General features: G+C 37.2%; 1 protein-coding gene and 1 long non-coding RNA gene across 11 annotated transcripts in view; both read left to right on the top strand.

Annotated features, from left to right (window-relative positions):
- ptprt (protein tyrosine phosphatase receptor type T) overlaps positions 1-20,331 on the top strand; it is a 320,643-nt gene that overhangs the window by 149,262 nt on the left and 151,050 nt on the right. For all 10 annotated transcript variants that reach the window (XM_065279615.1, XM_065279610.1, XM_065279609.1 and 7 more), the window contains exon 8: positions 19,506-19,802. In XM_065279615.1, coding sequence (XP_065135687.1) covers positions 19,506-19,802 — 297 coding nt within the window. The remainder of the gene's footprint in view (positions 1-19,505; positions 19,803-20,331) is intronic.
- On the top strand, positions 15,631-16,568 carry LOC135769874 (uncharacterized). The gene is made up of 3 exons (XR_010542523.2): positions 15,631-15,762; positions 15,862-15,941; positions 16,117-16,568. It is a non-coding gene; the product is annotated as an uncharacterized lncRNA (long non-coding RNA).

Raw genomic sequence — 20,331 nt, 5'->3', positions numbered from 1 at the left:
AAACAGAAGAATGATGAATCGGTGCAAGATTGGAGAGAGAAGCATTAATTAATGATCCATGAATAATACAGCATTGCTTGCCAACCAAGGGCCTTCTGTAGTTTTGGGGTTTTCGGGGGTTGTTTTATAATTAACTTGAATATGAAGTGAATATGCGCATTGCGTTACTTGCTCTATTTTACTCGTGGACATAGGCACCGGTCCCAGGGGCTCCGGGGCTCGAGCACCCATTAAAATGGCCGAACTCAGGAGCCTCTCTGATTGGTCGATCTCACAAGTTGTAATATGTAATAAACTAAATAATTGGTGCTTCACGTTTCACGTCTAAAACTGTGTGGAAAACACCACTGCGTCGCTTCCTCCATCTTTTCAAAGCGCTTGGGCGCTCCCATAGCGTCTGCTTTTGCTATGCACCGCGTGACGTTGTGCCCCTCTGGCAGAAAAAAAAATCGGCACCTATGCTCTCCTTTATTTTCGAATAAAACAAGTGTCCATAAGCTCTCCACATTAGCTTGTGCGACATAACGTCATGTGAATTTCACACTTGAGTTGAGAATATTTGGGATTGGCCAGCCTGATCTCACGGGCATTCGTACATATTTTACGAGTTGGCTAATTTGTATCAATTCGTACCAAGTTAACGTATCATAATTTTACACTCCGTGTATGTTTTGATAATCGTTCTGAATCTGATCTCTAATAAAATTCCTTCACAAAAATGCAATTATTTCAGCTTTTTGCTAAAAAAATATTTTTTTTAAAAAGAAAAATACCCATATTTAAGAGTTTATAAGCAGATAGAAAATATAGATAGGATCAGGGTTTCCCTCAGCACTTTTCAGTTTGGGCGGCCCGCCTAGGCTGGAAAACCCTACCGCCTTAACTAGGTTGTTCAAAAAAAAAAATAATTTGCTGCAAAAAGGGCCGCCAAGTGCATCTCGGAGAAGAGCGCGGACGCTCTTCACACCGTGACCATGCACGTGCGCCACGTGCCCGAAATGAGATAAAGACATGGTCCGTCAGTTGACAAAACGTGTGTCCGAGAACTTTTAAGTGGACTTATGTTTTGGGGTTATTTAAGCCTGTTATTGTATTAGTCTATAGTTCTTGCTAATTTAAAATAAGTTAGCTGGTGATCTTGTTGTTTGACCTACTTGCTAGCTAGGTTTCACGTGCCTGTTGATTCGAAATAATTGTTGAGCGCTCTTGCGCACGTAATTTACGTTATTTATTATTTACATGCTACAGTAGTTACACTCCTTAAAGATAATGTAATTAATACTGGGAAATAATCAGTTTTTACAATTTTTTGCGTTATCTATCATTGTTCGCCAGACGTTTTACAACATCTGCTTCAGTTTGTGTTTATTAACCCTTTAGTTTCACTTCATCATGCAGCTATTCCCATTAGAGGTAAAAACATTTAATTCATTAATAATCTAGTATGTGTTCATTTTCTGTCATAGTTTCTTCAAAATTAAGTTTTATTTGAGTGTTTAAAATAAAAATATTTTAATTTTCATCATGACGCGCATGCCCCGCCCCTTTGATTGTTACGCCGCCCCAACCCTACCACCTTAACTAACACATTTTCTGTGGGAAACCCTGGAGGATTCAAAGTTTTTAGCTTTTTTGTTTGTTTGAAAGCAGAGGGTCTGTTCGTTCATTTGATATATTTGTATGTTTATATTTTTTTAGAAGAAAATATTCTTGGAAGGAAAATTTGTGAAACTTTTGTGAAAATCACAAAAAATGCTGGCGGGCAACTTTAAAAAAAAAGGCTGGTGGGGAATGAGTTAAATATGCACAAGCATCTCTGAGAACAAAAAATTGTGAGCTTATATGATGGTTGTTCCCTACACAAATCTATTTTATGATTACACAGCCCTTGGAAACTAATGTTTGAGTTACATGGACACTTTTACAGTATGTTTTGTTTGCTACGGTTGATGCCATCATAAGAAAATGTAACTTTTTTCCTCAATGCTTATAATCTTAAAGATCTCTGCTGTGCCTAATAAGGCAGCATTTTTATGGTTTGGAGGACAGCATATGTCTCCTTTTTTCTATTGTCCTTTCTTAGTCGCTATATTTGGATCTTTTGCCAGGTGCACTATGCTGTGCCACATTCCAAAATGAGATGTTATCGAGCAGGTAAGCTGAAAATGACAACGTCAGAATCTCAGCATGCAAAAAACGATCAACGGCGGCACACAGTGGGAAAAATCATTAATAACCAGACGGGCTGTCTTTGTGTTCGGGCACTTTATTCAACTTATTCAACACTGCGAAATGTTAAAAGAGTTACAATGATTTAATAGTCGACTGCTTGGGTGAAGTGTTTTTAAGCAACTTTTCTCAAACGTAAGTTGATCAAACAAAGACGAGTTTTGCTACGCTGTCTAAACAAAAATGAAATGAATACACACAGGACACTTGACTTATCCGCCGGTTCTGCCTTTCATTTTAATGGTGTGTTTGTTCATGTTTGTTCTGACCTTTGAAGATCAGCAAATCTACCCGGGAATTAAAGAGTTAGTTCTGTAAATGACTAAGAGTCGAGACGTTTGACTGGAAAAACAAAAGGATGTAGAAAGGATAGAGGAGTTGGCAAGAAAGCAAGCACACTTCACTTCCCTCGCTCCCTTTGGAGCTGTCACCCCGTCTTGACGTGCATGGCTGCAGATAGCACGTTGACCAGAGGAACTGACAGGTGGATCTGCCCCCTCACTCACACATCCACCTCAAAAGTACATGGCCACGGGCACAACCATTAAAGTGTGTCGAGAAATGACAAAGAGAAAGAGAAACAAAGAAATAAAAATAAAAAATCTGGATTCTGCACAGTGTTTATACCATAGCAGACCCCGGATACCAATAAAATAGTGTGAATGTTGTTGAAATATTTCAAACTGTATAATGAAATTAATAATGTATGCAGGGTGAAGTGTTTAAAGCCACTTAAACTTAAAAACCTTTATATTCTGCCTTGAAGTAAAATCAAAGTGGTGCTAAAGTTACAACTTGGAGTATCCACGAGACGTATTTGGAGTTTTATACCATACTAAAAAATGTATGAATGTTATTGCACTTAGATAACAAAATAATAAACCAAGTGGAATTTATTGTAAAGAAAGATACCACAAATGCACTTTTCTGTTAGAAGCAAATGAGTTTATATGATTCACTGAGATTAATAAATCCTGTAGAAGTATTGTTCACGGTTTGTTCATGTTAGCTGATACATTAATGTTAACAAATACAACCTTACTGTATATTTTGGTATGTAATGACTTTGATACATTTTGTCATAAAACTATGACCCAATGCTAATGTATCTAAAATGCTAATGAAATCATCCTTTATGATGCAGATTGTCTCTGATTTGTATGAATGCTTTGCGTTCACACAAATAACTTTGAAATAATAGCACAAGTCTGCTGTCAAGATAACCATTTAGATGGGTTGCCTGGGAGATCTGGACTGTTCAGAGACTTCATAATTCACGAATAACAATGGTCTCTGTGCCCTTTTCCAGTGGAGGTCACCTGGGACAGAGAGGTCTGTCTCTCTCAGTTGAAGGGGCATAACAATAGTGTAACCTTTCTCAGCATTTGATTTTACCATCAATTAAAATGTATTTTTTGTGACCCAGACTCACCCAATCCCAGCGGAGATCTTCATCCCTGGCGACAGCATTTGTTAAAGATTATTAATTTCCATCAAAATGAGTGCCAAATCTGCACTTTGACATACAAATGATACATTAGTTACTCAATTATAGCTCATTATAATTTGATGTGGGATAGGATTATTGTATAGTAAAGGTTAGGCTTGCTGTATTTAAAGTCATTTCAGAGAATTGTTTCTTAACACATTATAAATCTAAAACATGTTTTGTTGAAATACATTACAAAGACTGTTAACTGGAGTACTGAAATGTGAAGTTACACCATTAAACATTTGTTTCACATTTCTGCTTTATTATTATTTGGGCGGGGCTAAAATGGTGGCTCGGTGACACACCGGAGCCCCCGAGCATGACCCCGCCCTGAACACAATTGCGAGCATCCATTCAGGTTGTAGTGGTATATGAAAGTTGATAGAGACATCAGCATTCCTGTGAGTGGAAGTGGTTTAGCGCAAATATTAGATATGCCCCCAGCTTTTGAGAGCAGAGGACCCTGTCTGTTTTTTTCAAGATTTTAATAACTTATTTACTTTATTTGGACTGGGTGGTTAATATCACATTTTCCTGTGGTTTCACTAACTGAGAACACTTTTAATACAGGACTTTACATGAACTTTAATGTGTGTTTTTTATTAAAAATAGTTTATAAATCGGTTCACGGTTCAGTTTATGAATTGGTGCACGGTTCAGTTTATAAATCGGTTCACGGTTCAGATTATGAATCGGTCACTGTTCAGTTTATGAATCGGTTCACGGTTCAGTTTATGAATTGGTGCACGGTTCAGTTTATAAATCGGTTCACGGTTCAGATTATGAATCGGTCACGGTTCAGTTTATGAATCGGTTCACGGTTCAGTTTATGAATCGGTTCACGGTTCAGATGATGAATCGGTTCATGGTTCCGTTTATGAATCAGTTCACTGTTCAGTTTATAAATCGGTTCACGGTTCCGTTTATGAATCGGTTCACGGATCAGATTATGATTATGAATCGGTTCACGGTTCAGATTATGATTATGGATCGGTTCACGGTTCAGATTATGAATCGGTTTACTGTTCAGATTATGAATTGGTTCACGGTTCAGATTATGAATCAGTTCACGGTTCAGGTTATTAATTGGTTCACGGTTCAGTTTATTGATCGGTTCAGGGTTCAGTTTATGGATCGGTCAGTTTATAAATTGGTTCACAGTTCAAATTATGGATCGGTTTACGGTTCAGATTAGGAATTGGTACACGGTTTAGTTTATGAATTGGTTCACGGTTCAGTTTATGAATCGGTTCACAGTTCAGTTTATGAATCGGTTCACTGTTCAGTTTATGAATTGGTTCACAGTTTAGATTATGAAATGGTTCAGTTTATGAAATGCTTCACAGTTCAGTTTATGTATCGGTTCACAGTTCAGTTTATGTATCGGTTCACGGTTCAGTTTATGGATCGGTTTACGGTTCAGATTATGAATTGGTACACGGTTTAGTTTATGAATTGGTTCACGGTTCAGTTTATGGATCGGTTCATGGTTCAGTTTATGAATCGGTTCACGGTTCAGTTTATGAATTGGTTCATGGTTCAGTTTATTGATCGGTTCAGGGTTCAGTTTATGGATCGGTTCACGGTTCAGATTATGAATCTGTTCAGTTTATAAATTGGTTCACAGTTCAGATTATGGATCGCTTTACGGTTCAGATTATGAATTGGTTCACGGTTTAGTTTATGAATTGGTTCACGGTTCAGTTTATGAATCGGTTCACAGTTCAGTTTATGAATCTGTTCACGGTTCAGTTTATGAATTGGTTCACAGTTTAGATTATGAAATGGTTCAGTTTATGAAATGCTTCACAGTTCAGTTTATGTATCGGTTCACGGTTCAGTTTATGGATCGGTTCACGGTTCAGTTTATGAACAGTTCACGTTTCAGTTGATGATTCGGTTTACGGTTCAGATGATGAATCGGTTCACAGTTCCGATGATGAATCGGTTCACAGTTCCGTTTATGAATCGGTTGACGGTTCCGTTTATGAATCGGTTCACAGTTCTGTTTATGAATCGGTTCACGGTTCCGTTTATGAATCGGTTCACAGTTCCGTTTATGAATCGGTTCACGGGTCAGATTATGATTATGAATCGGTTCACGGTTCATATTATGATTATGAATCGGTTCACGGTTCAGATTATGATTATGGATCGGTTCACGGTTCAGACTATGAATCGGTTTACTGTTCAGACTATGAATTGGTTCACAGTTCAGATTATGAATCGGTTCACGGTTCATCTTATGAATCAGTTCACGGTTCAGTTTATGAATGGGTTAACGGTTCCGTTTATTGATCAGTTCATGGTTCAGTTTATTGATCGGTTCAGGGTTCAGTTTATGGATGGGTTCACAGTTTAGATTATTAATCGGTTCAGTTTATAAATCAGTTTACGGTTCAGATTATGAATTGGTTCACAGTTCAGTTTATGAATCGGTTCACGGTTCAGTTTATGAATCGATTCACGGTTCAGTTTATGAATCAGTTCACGGTTTAGATTATGAAATGGTTCACAGTTCAGTTTATGGATCGGTTCACAGTTCAGTTTATGGATCAGTTCAGTTTATGGATCGGTTCACGGTTCAATTTATGGATCGGTTCACGGTTCAATTTATGGATCGGTTCACGGTTCAGTTTATGAATCAGTTTATGACCATGCAATGATAATAGTTTCAAAGAGTAGTTTGCCATATTGTTCTCATGTATACGTAGCATCATGATAGCATTTTTAAACAATGGGTCATTATTTTTTACTTTGTTTTCTTTACACTAAAATAGATCAAGTGCAGTGCATTGTGGGACACTGTGTCCCATGCACGTGCATCTGGTTGTTTTCACATTTTGCAAATTCCATCCATGCAATACATGCTGCTGTGCACAATAAACATTGCATACTACAGAAAATAGTACAGGTAGTATGCTAATATGCTATTCTATATGGAAATTTGATGCACTTAGAAAGCGAGTGTTTGGCTTCAGTTGCTGAGTTGTGAATGTTATTTCAATACACACTGAAGTCAAACTAATTCCTATTGAATTTTCACACCCCAGCAATCCTCAGCTCCGACAAACACCATCGACAACGCGCTTGTTTACCGCCTTTGTCAGGACTGTCTTCTATTCAGGTTCCTTCCTGATGTCTGCACCTTTTCTAATTCAAAACCTCTTCAAGCTTCTCCACAATCGCCCCCCCCCCCCCCCCACAACAGATTGCTTACAACACTCCCAGTCCTTCCGTAATATCCCGAAGCCTCCTGTGGAGTTCATGAATATAAGCACTCTCTTCCTCCACTCTTATCCCGGCTCCCACCGATCCGCTCACCCGCCGTTTGATATATCATGATCCTCGTTGCGTGAAGTCATTACAGCGAGGAGTGGAAAGAGAGAGAGTTTACACTGTTTTGCTCTTGGAAGGTTTAACTGATTGGATTGCTGGTGCTTATGATTGACTGGGGAAGAGAGAGAGGTGCGAATGCTTTTTCCACATCCACAGCCCAGTTGAGCAATAACAAGACGGAGTTGGAGTCGTCTTTCGGGAATGGGTTGTATGAGGGTGTCATATGGCTTTTTATGTGTTGTTTTTTCCTGTGGTTTATTGTTATTTGAACAATGTGCAAGGCATCTCCTTTTTTGACCATTTTCGTTTATGGCCATCAAGTACCGAAGGATGATATTCATAATTGCAGTTTTCCTCTCTAGGGCAATTATAGGATATTATCTTGAGCATATGAATAGGTAGTAAAAAATACTTTAATTAGCGGTGCTTGTTAAGGTGAATGTCAGTACTGTTTTTTTTTTCTGGCTCAACCAGGACCTTACCCTTAGGATTAAACTTATGTGCATGCCGTTAGAGAATAGAGATGTGTAATTTCGCATACTCATGATTTTACCCTGGTTGATGATAAAATGGGTAATAAAATAATATAGACATACTTTGATAGAGGACCATATCTCACTGTCTGAAAAAAAGGGTCCCTGGCTGTCACTGGGGTGGCAAAAAATACACCTATGCACCTAAAGAGTTCATATTAGTACCTCAGAGTGCATAATGGTACCAAATGTATACATATCTATAACTAAATGATATTAGAAACTTTTAAAAGGGGTACTGCCCCAGTGACACACATAGCAACCACGCAAAACACCATAGCAACCCATGCAACCTAGCACTTACAATGCATAACCATTGGGAATTAAGTTTTACACTGTAGCTCAATTGGTTGAACATTGTATTGAAAGTGCAAAGGTTATGGGTTCGATTCCCAGGGAACACACATACTGATAAAAATGCATCTGCAAAATGCATAATGTAAATGTAGAAATAAAGTATTTGTCCCCAGAAACAGTATTTGTCTGTTGGAAATGCTGTTTATCTTTCCAGGACGATTAACCTTATTTAAACTCTTTCCTACCTTCGAGAAGTTGTTAATTTTTGTAGTTTACACCTCTTTGTGTTAAACCTGTTTCTGGATATTTTTTGCGATACAGTTTTTTTATGCTTTTAATAAACACAGCACTGCCGTTGGATCAAATTGTGGTGATATTAAATTTGACTACTTGAGAAAAAAAGTGAGAAAACCAACCCAACCATCTCTTATCACTTTTCTGGTTTCCATGGCAATAAGGTAAGATGAGAAGAATACAGCAGATCCTCTTCACTTCATTACATTCTCTAGACGTAATTGTTATTTAACTGACTGATTTAACATGATATGATGAATAAATTGGATTTTGTTCAAAGCGAAAAATTATCTTTTTCAGAGTTTTACTGTTTTTAACACCTGCACAATCAGTCACACTTTTGAAGATGTTGTGCTTTCTCGGCCTCACAACATTCACTATTGTACCTTTCAGTTGCATTTGTGGTCTTGTCTGCAAGTAAACAGTTTGGTTTGACAATGACAGGGGCAGTTCACATTTCGGATCTAAAACCGTGCGGAAAGCCCGATTCTCTAACCATGAAATTTCATGACAACTACATGAAAGATAGTGCTGGGCAAAGATTAATCGCAATTAATCGCAAACAAAATAAAAGTGATTTTTTGCATAGATTGCAATAAATATATATAGACATGTTTCTTAAATACATACATGAATGTGTGAGTATTTATATATACATAATAATTACACACAGCACACACTCATATATTATGCAAAAAAAATCACTTTTATTTGTATGCGATTAATCGCGATTAATCTTTGCCCAGCACTAATTTTATATTGTAATAATGTTGTTTTATGGAGCTAACATATACATGGAGCACTACAGAATAGACTATGGATTGTTGACTCATAATCTGGTAAAGTTTTTTGTTTTTAAAAAATAATGTACAACATGAAATGCACAGGCAACCAAACAAACAAACAACCAACCAACAGCGAGGAATATACTCACAGAGCGTATATTCCTTTTGATCTTTCAAGTCTCTTTCTCTGTGTTTGTGTGTGTATACTCTATGTCTCTCTCTCACGTACACTCTCTCCCTTTTCTCCCTCCTGTTCACCTTTCACTTTATTCCCTAAAGATCCTCAGTGTGAAATCACAATGTGTTTAAACCAAATGCATTTTGTTTCTGTTGAAACACTTATATTGCCACTTAAAGAGACACTTCATCCAAAATCATTTATTTTTTCTTATGCAGTACCATACTGACATCTTGTCAAGTCAAGAAATCAGTCGTTTATATTGTTATCTGATAATACACATTTCGATCTGTTCCTCAAAAAAATATACATTGCTGCAAATCACGTTTTTCTTTTTAAAGAACACCCTCTAAAATGTTAAAGCAAGTCACACAATGTCTCCTAACCTTTCAGCATGCCCTCGGCCACAATGCTGCAGCACAACAGCATCTTTAAACACTTAATGCTGTAGTGGATGTAGAAACTGCTTATCCTACATCAGTACCCATGAGAAACTTTTATTGCCCTCCACGTGCATAGCTGCTGCTGCCATCCGATACGAACGTTGCCCGACGTAAATGTCAACTTCCCAGCGTGATTCAAAACTTTTGCTTCACGCTGCGAGAAGCCGAACAATTTTCGCTTTTGTGTGCCGCCGCTTAACGTCACCTAATTAAAGGAGAAAGTTTTAGAGTTTCATCTGGAGTTAAACGCTAAGTATTGTTTACTGCAGCAACAAAAACCGAAGACAGTAATTAAAAAACACTCGGGAGGGATACGACCCAACATCTGTTCCTAGTGTTAATCTAATTGATTTGAGTCGTGTCACTACGTGGGGTCTCGGGAATCTTCAGGAGACTTTGAATATCAAATAGTATAAATGCATTAACGCCTCAGAATGTGTTTTTTTCCTGTCCACGTCCAATATTCTTTCATTTTTTTATTGAGTCTCTCTCCAGTGCCTTTTCTCTTTAGGTGATTTTTGCAAACAATAAGGTTCCGTTTCAAAACCTAGTGAGCTGCTTAACTTGACAACATCATCGGCATGCTCCTGACACAACAAGTAGAAAGCATATCAATGCATTGTCAAAATGCTTCTAAACGAGTCAAAAAGTCAAGACACGACCCATTGTCAAAATTTCAGTGTCCATCACTGTAGTTCATCCAAAACAAACCAGAAATGAGACTCAAAGTGTTAAAACCGGAATTTTCCTTTAAGATGCCCACCAGTAATATTTTTTGTACGATATATTTGTGTAACCTACTTAAATGTCCTAATAAATCTAAGGCCCTGGAAAACCGCTTCTTTAAGTTTTTGGATAAAGGTGTCTGGCAAATAAATGTAAGTGCTACAGTATATGTATAGCGTACAAAACTGCTTCTTATCCAGCATCTGTGAGGTTTGGTTTTAGTTATGTAGGCAGTATACTCATGGTGTCCCACAAGGTTGTGGAATAGGACTTTTATCTTTTCATTATTGATGACGCTCTTCGTTTGAATGGAGATATTTTTATGGTTGGTCTTGTTTTCTCGTGACCAGTGGGGCCAAAATGACCACTGAAAGGACGGTTAGTGTGTTTTGAAAGTGCAACCTTGCAGAAATTTCCTAGCACTGAAGAGAATCTTATACACTTTAGGAGTGATAATGCATCTGTCTGCCTGCTGTTTTTATTGTTTTCTGCTAGTCTCATGCAGACTCGGCCCACGCTTTGTCTCTCTCTCTCTCTCTCTCTCTCTCTCTCTCTCTCTCTCTCTCTCTCTCTCTCTCTCTCTCTCTCTCTCTCTCTCTCTCTCTCTCTCTCTCTCTCTCTCTATTTCTTTCTTTCTCAAAGCATATGCCTACATTATTGCTCTCCTAAAGGAAAAGGAGCCAGGCAGATGTTTTACTTGTTTTTGACATTTTTATGAATATAGATGTTATTTTACTTTTTCTACTGTTAATTTGTAGTCATTTTCCTATATTATTCTGCTTCTGTTGTTGTTTTTCTCTCCTCCGAGTTGCTCGGCTTAAAAAAACTGACACAGTTGGGTAGGGTGGACACCTGTTGATATGTTTATTGCTCGCAGTTTCCTCCTGACTCCACAGAGAGATGAGAAAGAGATGGGTGGTGGAGGTGTGACAAATGTTGTGGGGCGTTTGGGTTAGCAGAGATCATGGCAAAGCTGCACAGCGGCAGTACTGAAGATTGATTTCTCTTATGCAATTCTCCCCAACGTCTACGATTAATGACCCTCTACGTTTGCAATCCATCAGCAACTCCCCCTGCTAATCCACACCACCCCTCAACCAGGCACCAAAAGGCCACCTATGGCACCGCATTTCACCCCACTGCTGCACATTAGCATATTGCTAATGCACTCAAACGTTCACCTCTTTCTGTCAGATTAATGATGATACTGTTACCCTCCACCTGTCCACCAGCAAATCCCCCACTGGCCCAACACCTTCCCTCGACGGGGGGCTGGGTGTTCGGACACAGACCCTCGCAGGCCGAGAGCCAAAACATTGCTGAGGCAGACATATGCTGTTTAAGCCATTAGAGCGAGGCATCACATTTACAGTCTTAAATCTGCTTAGATGACACCTTAAGATAAGAACGAGTGCTGGGTCATTTGTCATTATTTTGTGTGAATTGCTTGAATAAGACGTGTTGCAGTAACACGTAAACACCAGCTCACTTGGAAGGGCAAGGTCATGGGTTCGATCCCAGGAACCATGCATGGTGACAAAAGCTAATGCATAAAATAAAAATGTGAAATAAGATTGGGCAAAAGTGTTTAGCACATCTCCCGCTGTGGATTTAAGATGATACTTTGCTTTTCTGCTTCTCAGAGTTTCATAGAAGGCAGTTATGGAGACATTTGTCTACTTAGCCTATTATTTTCAACTCCTCTACCGATTTGTCTGAATTGCTCTTGCTTGAACACAATACGTCTCAACGATATTTCAAACGTTCTACAGCTTAAAGTCCCATATGTAGACTGCACTGATAAATGAGCTATTGAAGTCTTTTTAGCAGAAAACATTTATGTCAGCTGCTGTCCTAGACTGTCATAACGCTCAGATTGCTGTGTTCCCCGAAACTCCCAACTCGCAAAACTTGTGCCCTAAGAGATCTGCCACGATGTAAACTATCTTAAGACGTCAAAACTCTCTTTCACTCTCAGCTCCTTTGAGGTTCATTCGAGGCCAAACTCAGAAACTGGTTTCCAGTCTCTTTTATGCGATTCTTCTAATCATGAGGAATTAGTAGGACATTGAGGACAAAGAGCTTCTCTCCAACAGCCCCAATGGATCCGCTGCTGAGTTTCTGATACTGCTTGTTTCACAGATTATGATGTTTTAGGATCTCTAATATGATGGAGGATGGCTGTAATAGTTGGTTGGGCCAGATTTACTAAACAGAGCAAATTTACGTGAGAGTGCAATTTCATATAAGCACCCAATGGGAATGGACATTTCTGATGGTGATTTACGGACAATGTACATGTTAAAGAACACAATCGCAACAATCTCATTTTCATAATGACCGACAAGATCTACCAAATGCAGCACAAGTTAGCATAGGGTTTGAGCCGTGCTTTTTTAGCCGTTAGACGATGGTGCCAATACCAGTACACACTGCATGAAAAGAGCTGTATACGGACAAATACGGGATGGGAAATCTCTGCTAAACTTTAGGTTTGCCAGATTTTTGAGGCAGAGTGCTTGGAAAGGTAATACACCAAAGTAAACTTGTTAAACATCCAGAAACCTTACGTTTGTGGATGTATGTAGGAACTGGTGGAAGTTTCCAGGAATCCTTACAGCTGGTTGTAAGGAGGGGTGGGTGTGAGGTGTGAAGGGCTTTTTATATGTTAATGACCCACAGGTAGAGATGTCTTCTTTGTTTTCAGAGCTGAGTGGGGGGGGGGGGTTAATCATGTCTCTTAAGACAGCACATACAGTATTGTGGTACATAAAAACTGTGTTTTCTAAATACGTTTATTATTAATATAATTTAATTCGTCTATTTAAGAAACTTAGCATAATTCAAAATAACTAAAATTCAATGAACACAATTACCATTTTAATGTGTGAAAATTATGTCTCTGACTCAAGAGAAATGCAACAAATGTTATTTCAGAATATATATTTACAACACTTTGAAAACATGTTTCCAACTGCCCTGGGTCAGAATATTGTGCATGTATCTCTCAATGCTGCATACATTGTTTAAAAGAAGCCGTTCAAATGACATCATGTAACAAATTTTGCTAGCTAGGATGTTGATAAATTGGAAACAAAAATATCAATAGACAGGTCCATAATCTAAAAGACAGTCTTTCACATATGAATGCAAAACATGTTGGGTGATACAGACTGACAAACTCGGGTAAACATATCTGCAGATATCTGTCAGCTACTGTACTTCTAATCCAGAGGTGCCCAAAGTTGGCCCACAATAGACCTTTAATTTGGCCCATCATGCCACGTGAGATAAGTAAAAAGAAAACAAAAGTCATTGACGCAGATGTTCGTATTTTTTATTAAACATTTTCTAAAATGTATCATTTTTTTGTTGTATTTTTACATTACAAAATGTAAATTAAAATTAAATGCAAGGGATTAAAGTGAATTTTTTTATGTTTCATGCATTCTTGAAGGTGTATAAAATGCATCACGGAAATTAATGGACTCGGGTACTATAGACTAAAAATGAAGAGGTTGGGGCAGTGGCACACAGAGAAAAGGATATTTAAAATGATTGGCAAAACGATTTCTTTTTTCTACAAAAAGCCTGGGAAAATAAAACTGCATAAGTTATGCATAAACAGATTAATGTTTGCTTATTTATTTTTAAAATTATAAATTAGGGGTTATCAGGGCAACTTTAATTTTAATATAACACAACAACATTTACTTTTGGCCCACGGCCCTCAGTCAGGTTTGGCCCTTGTAAGGAAAATGTTTGGGCACCAATCAATGTTCTAGTCTATCTGAGGAGGTAACTTTTAGCATATGATAATGCATGCTTGTACAAAGTTAGTCCACATATTATAATGTTTGTCTTCAATCAATCAATTTAAATAAAAAAGATGGGGACTTTATAATATAATAAGGGTCAATATATCACAGTGAAAAAAGACATACATGCATTTTTACTTTAACATGAACTAATGCTGGGTTAAGGCATATACTAATCATAAACTATTGAAGAGTCATCATTAACTACAACATGACGTGTTTTTCATTGTTAGTTAATGCATTCATTTACAATAAATTAATTAGGCTACATGTCTTAACTCAGTATTAGTTTATATTCACTTATATTTAAGTAAAAATTCATTTAGGTATACGTTAAATGTTTCCAATGATTAGTATGGCAGTTAATCCACTAAACCCAGAGATAATTCCTGAGGCATGTTTATACAGAGTTTTGTATTTCATCAAGAAAGTGCTGATTCACAAAGATTTTATATTTAAGAAAATCTGAGCATCATTCAAAATAACTGTTAACATGTTTTTCAACTAAACATGCTTTGTCAACGTAATAAACTTTATAAAAACATTTATTTGTATTTTTTTATTAATTATCAAGTATAAAGAACAATGCATAGTGTGAAAACGCGGATTATAAAAAAAGTATATTAAGTGCGAGCAGAGGATCAAGCAGGAACAACGCCAAAGGACTACATTTCCCAGGATGCACCTCCACCCTTCAGGTGCGACCGCTTTACCTATGGGCTTGACGGGAAGATTCAAAATCGTGAACCGTTACTGCATGGATTACTCGCGGTCTCTTTGTTTGCTCATTAACAGTAAGGTAAGTTTGATTTAATTCATTTGCCTGCATCGCGCTGATCGGTTGCCTATTTGTTCATATTATGTTATTTACTATGATTCGTTTTTGTCTTTATACTAGAACTGTTTGAATTTAAAGCACAAACAGTAAAACTTTAAGGGTATACGTGGTACACAGCGGTAAACATGAGGTTAAAAATACGCGAAGTAACATTCAAACCGGGCTGTTAGAAGAATCAATTCGATGTTTAAATTTTTAAACACAAAACTTTAAAGACGCCAAGATGAGACGTTCTTTGCTTAAAACAAACAAAGCAACAGTAACTTGTGTGTTTGAAATGTTAGCAGCTAGCAAGTGTCTCTCTGCTATTTTAAATTATACAGACGATCTTTTGTTGTTAAAAGCTCATTGCTTTAGTTCTGGTAGATGCTGCTTATTTTTCAAGACTGTTTTAATAGCTTTATATTGATTTAGAACAAAGCCAGCTTCACTTTGAGAGAACCTAGATGCTTATTGTAAAGAAGCTTGGAGTCATAATATATTTAAACGTTATATGTTTGCTGTTCTTCATCTTTTTAAATATGAAGTCTATTCATGTTTGTGTTTACAGAGGTCGTGTACACTGTGGTCAACTTTGTGGACGATGAAGAGATTTCTGGGTAAAGATGATTTATGTTTATTCATTCAATTTTTAAAATCAAACATGTTAGATAGTAAACAGATGTATGTGATTTTGAGTTTTAATTCTGTGCTTGCCAGAGAAATATAATGAAGTAACAGTGGAAGCTAAAACATCAGACTGATCCAGACACTGAAGAAATTGATGTCACTGCAATCTGGCCAAAATGATGTAAGTTTAATAATGAAATTATTAAATTAAAGAGGTTAAATAGTTAATAGATGTGTTATGATGTATGTGATTCTATTTTTTTTATTCTGTGTTTGATAGACAACAATATTGAACTAGCCTACTGTAATGAAGCTGCAGAACAACACAGAGACTCTGAGGACATCAAGACAGAAAATGAAGTAAGATGTATATTATGAAGTTCTTTGATCATATGTTGTTGTATCTTTGTACAGTTTAATGTAAACTTTCTAAAATGTACAACTTTAATTATATGTCATTTGATTTGTCGTGTGTATCTGTATATGTGTACTAGTATTATGCCAAATACTTATATGTACTTTTATATTTCCAAAGGGTTCCAAAGAGATGTCTGTCCAGATGAGGGTGCATCAACTTTACCTTTGCTGACAACAGTTAACTTAACTCAAACCATTTAAGGAAATCGGTTGCCTTAAACCATTAAGTTTTAAAAAACATAAATTTGAGTACTGTGAACTTAAGTCTTGTGCAATTATGCACTTATATTTAGGTAGTGTGAACTTAAATATAAGTGCATAACTGCATGTGACTCAATTTTTTTAAGTTCACAGTACTCAAATCTATGTGTTTTAAAACTTGAATGGTTTAATGCAACCGGTTTTCTTAAATGTGAGAAATGACAGTGTTACAGTGAGAAATGTTTGATTAATTCCAAGACAGAGCTCTGCTATTGAATCTACACTGCAAAAAATCACTTTCTAACTTAGGATTTTTATCTTGTTTTCAGTAGAAAAACTAAAAATTCTTAAATCAAGATGTATTTTCTTGATGAGCAAAATTACCTTAGAAAATATGTGTAGTTTATGACAAAAATATACAATTTAAGTAAATTTGTGCCTAAACAAGCAAAAATATCTTAACAGTGGAGTGAGAAAATTGTGCTTAAATAAAGTTTTTATGAAAAAAGATAACGTAAGATTTTTTTTCTCACACCATTGGCAGATATTTTTGCTTGTTTTAAGCACAAATTCACTTAAAGTGTGTGTGTGTTTATTTATTTTGTCTAAAACTAGACTTATTTTCTTAGGTCATTTTGTTCATCAAGAAAAAGCATTTTAATTTAAATAATATTTCTACTAAAAACAAGACAATAATACTATGTAAGAGTCATTTTTTGCAGTGTAGGACTGATTTCTTAAAGCAAGATCAATATAGTTGTTGTTCATTTTATTTAGGTATTTACTACATTACAGTGGCAGCTGGCGACTTGTTTTTTGTGAGCACTTGATGCGAAGTTTGTCACAACATGTATACAGCCCGTCATTTGTGTGGTTCCCAATTTCAAAATATGTGTTCTGCGTGTCGAGTGCGTGTATGTGCATCACGTGTTTTGACTAAACACGTGATGCACATGGTTTACATGAAGCAACAAACACATTTTAAAAACACAAGCAACACACATGACACTCCGAACACTTATTTTGAATTTGCAACCGCCACTGCTACATTACATTGTACTGCTTTGAATGTAGTTTTCATTGTTGCTTTTATTTTGTTTTATTTTACTCTAATATTGCTTTCTCTGTCTGTATATTTATAAGTTTAAATAGTATTGTTTATGTATGCAACTTCTAATATTTATGTGTAATATTATTTTGTGATTGTGACAATTGTGGATTGTTCAGTTTTTTATTAAATAAACATTTCAAACTCAATTCAAGTTTTTTTTTTTTAAGGGTTTTGGGCATGTATAGTAGGATGTAGTGGGGGGGGGGGGATTGTAGTCTATCTGCATAGCAGGCAAATAACCAATCAAGTCACTAAACTATGAGGGCTTGGGTTGGGCTAAATACAAAGTGTAACCAATCAAATCATCTCAACTGGAAAGTTTCAAAGTTGTGTCCCAATAGTTGTCAGAGTTTTGGGAGAGGGTTTTAAAAGCAACCAATCAGTGTTGAGATTAAACACCAATGGGAACACCAGAATTGTGCAAAGGTGTGATACCTCTGTAGGTGTGAAAGTGGCCTCTGCCAAAATCTTCAATGGGATTACTTGCCATGGCAACAAATGGCTGCATATGCCACGGGGATATCCCTTCAGCAAGATACATCCGAATTGGTATCATTACGGGAGTTTCCTAACTTGGTGGAATTAGTAGTTTACCGTCAGTGGAACTAGTAGATACTTCCGAAAATCAGTGGTGTTTACAGGGGTTTCCTAGTACGGATACACCTCTTTTCATGCAGTGAGTAAACTGACAAGCGTAAACCTTAGTAAATCAGATTATTCATTTAATTTAATTCAATATTTATTTATAAAGCACTTTTTACAATTGTTCATTGTACCAAAGCAGCATTTAAAAACTCTTCTACTGTAAATTTTGCGTTTAAAAGGGAAACTCCTTCAAATGCAAGTGCAATAAGGTCAGTCGCAAAAACAACTGTGTCCACGCCTTTTCAGAGATTATTTTTCACTTCCTGGCACAAATATTCGTAAATCTGTCCTGTAGGCTGCCAGTCGGTTGAAATCGGGTATTTCAATGGAAGCTTGCCGATTTCCGGCGACACGAGCAATAGCGACCGTTGGCGATGGGAAGTGGGCGTGTCCGGTTACCCATAACAGTTGAGAACAGTTCAACTTTATGCAAATGACGATTGACTTTGCAAATGACGTGTTGTCAAATGAAGTATTGTCATTTACTGAGAGGATGGTTACTGATTTGTTTAAAGTTGATTCTAGGACAACTATTAGGAACGCCTCCTAATGACCTCATTGAAAGAGACTAGCGACACAAAGCAACAAAATTGCTGGCGGTGTTAAGGGGGTCGCACACCGGCCGCGCAGCTCAGCGTCGCGTCCCATCTAGGACAACTCGGAGGTATCGTAAACCGGAAGTGCACATTAAATAGCGCGAGCTTCGTCAAATAGCGTCTACTTCAAAATGCAAAATATACGTTAGCAGCCAATGTTAATCGTTAATGATTTGGGACAAATATGATGTGATTTAATGTTAAACTATGTGAGTGGCACTCTGTGGCACGACAGGGATTTGAGCAACTTCCTGAGTCACAGCTGGGCGGTGCGGCAAGGTGCCACCTGTTGGTGCCAGTGTGCGTATACTCATAGAAAGCAATGTGTTCGAGTTTTTAAGAACGGCGCTGGTTTAGATGTCAACTAGTGGTCAGGTGACATAAGTGATGCAAATCTCTCAATGCCAAATAGTGCTCAATGGTCACATTGAAAATCTATTATTTTAAATCTGTTTAAAGGGGACATTTCACAAGACTTTTTTCAGATGTCAAATAAATCTTTGGTGTCTTCAGAGTACATATGTGAAGTTCTAGCCTAAAATACCATATAGATAATTTATTATAGCAAGTTAAAATTGTCACTTTGTTGGTGTGCCATTTTGCGTGTGTCCTTTTAAATGCAAATGAGCTGATCTCTGCACTAAATGGCAGTGCTGTGGTTGGATAGGGCGATATTATCCCCTTCTGACATCACAAGGGGAGCCAAATTTTAATTACCCTTTTTTTACATGCTTGCAGAGAATGGTTTACCAAAACTGTGCCATTTTGGTAAACCGTTACTGGGTTTCACATTTTCTAGGTTGATAGAAGCACTGGAGACCTAATTATAGTACTTAAACATGGAAAAAGTCAGAGATTAAATCTTTCCAAAATGATGATGTCACAAATGTCAAACCACCTCATTTAATCAATATTTCTCAATTAACCCAATCTCTTCTTCATTTCTGCCCACAGATCCAGTCAACGGTCCACAGAACGTGAACGTAGTGGATATCCGCGCGCGCCAGCTGACCTTGCAGTGGGAGACCTTCGGGTACGCTGTGACCCGCTGTCACAGCTTTAACCTGACCGTCCAATACCAATACATCTTTAACCAGCAGGAGTTCGCCGCCGAAGAGCTCATTCCAACATCATCTCATTACACGCTGAGAGGACTCAGGCCGTTTGTGACGGTCAGACTCCGGTTGGTGTTGGCCAATCCTGAGGGCAGTAAAGAAAGCGAGGAGATTGTCAAACAGACAGAAGAAGACGGTAAGCTTGTAATGAAATGTGAAGTGTGGTATTGCGTTACAGTTTAATGGCCATTATATACCAAAATATTTGATGGGGGACACAATTGACCAATCAGAATCAAACTCCTGTGTGCCGTGCAATTAATAGTTTAAAAGTAAAATAATGAAACTCGTAAATTTATCTGCAAATGACCCTTTGCTTGCAGACATTATTCCCAATTGGTTTGTTAGCGAAGTCGCAAAGCCGACTTTATTCAAAATAAATAGCCAACAATATTTTCTTGATTTAATACCCAGCGTCTCAAGTTTATCCTTATTAGTAAGGTTACCAGTAAACAGAGATAATTGTCACTTTTAAAAATAAGCTGATTAACTTAATGTTCTCTCATTACACTGATATCTATTTACTTGAAGGTCACATGAGATAAAAATGGAGACTTGGAATCCATGAATACTTTTTTTGTTTTTTTGTGTCACACTAGTTTATTTTTTAGTGAATATAGAACAAAGGTATTACCTACTAACCTTCACAATTAGATTGATGTACT

Source organism: Paramisgurnus dabryanus, chromosome 7, assembly GCF_030506205.2.
Source record: "Paramisgurnus dabryanus chromosome 7, PD_genome_1.1, whole genome shotgun sequence".
NCBI classification, from domain to species: Eukaryota; Metazoa; Chordata; class Actinopteri; order Cypriniformes; family Cobitidae; genus Paramisgurnus; species Paramisgurnus dabryanus.
This window is presented reverse-complemented; position numbering and strand designations above follow the sequence as displayed.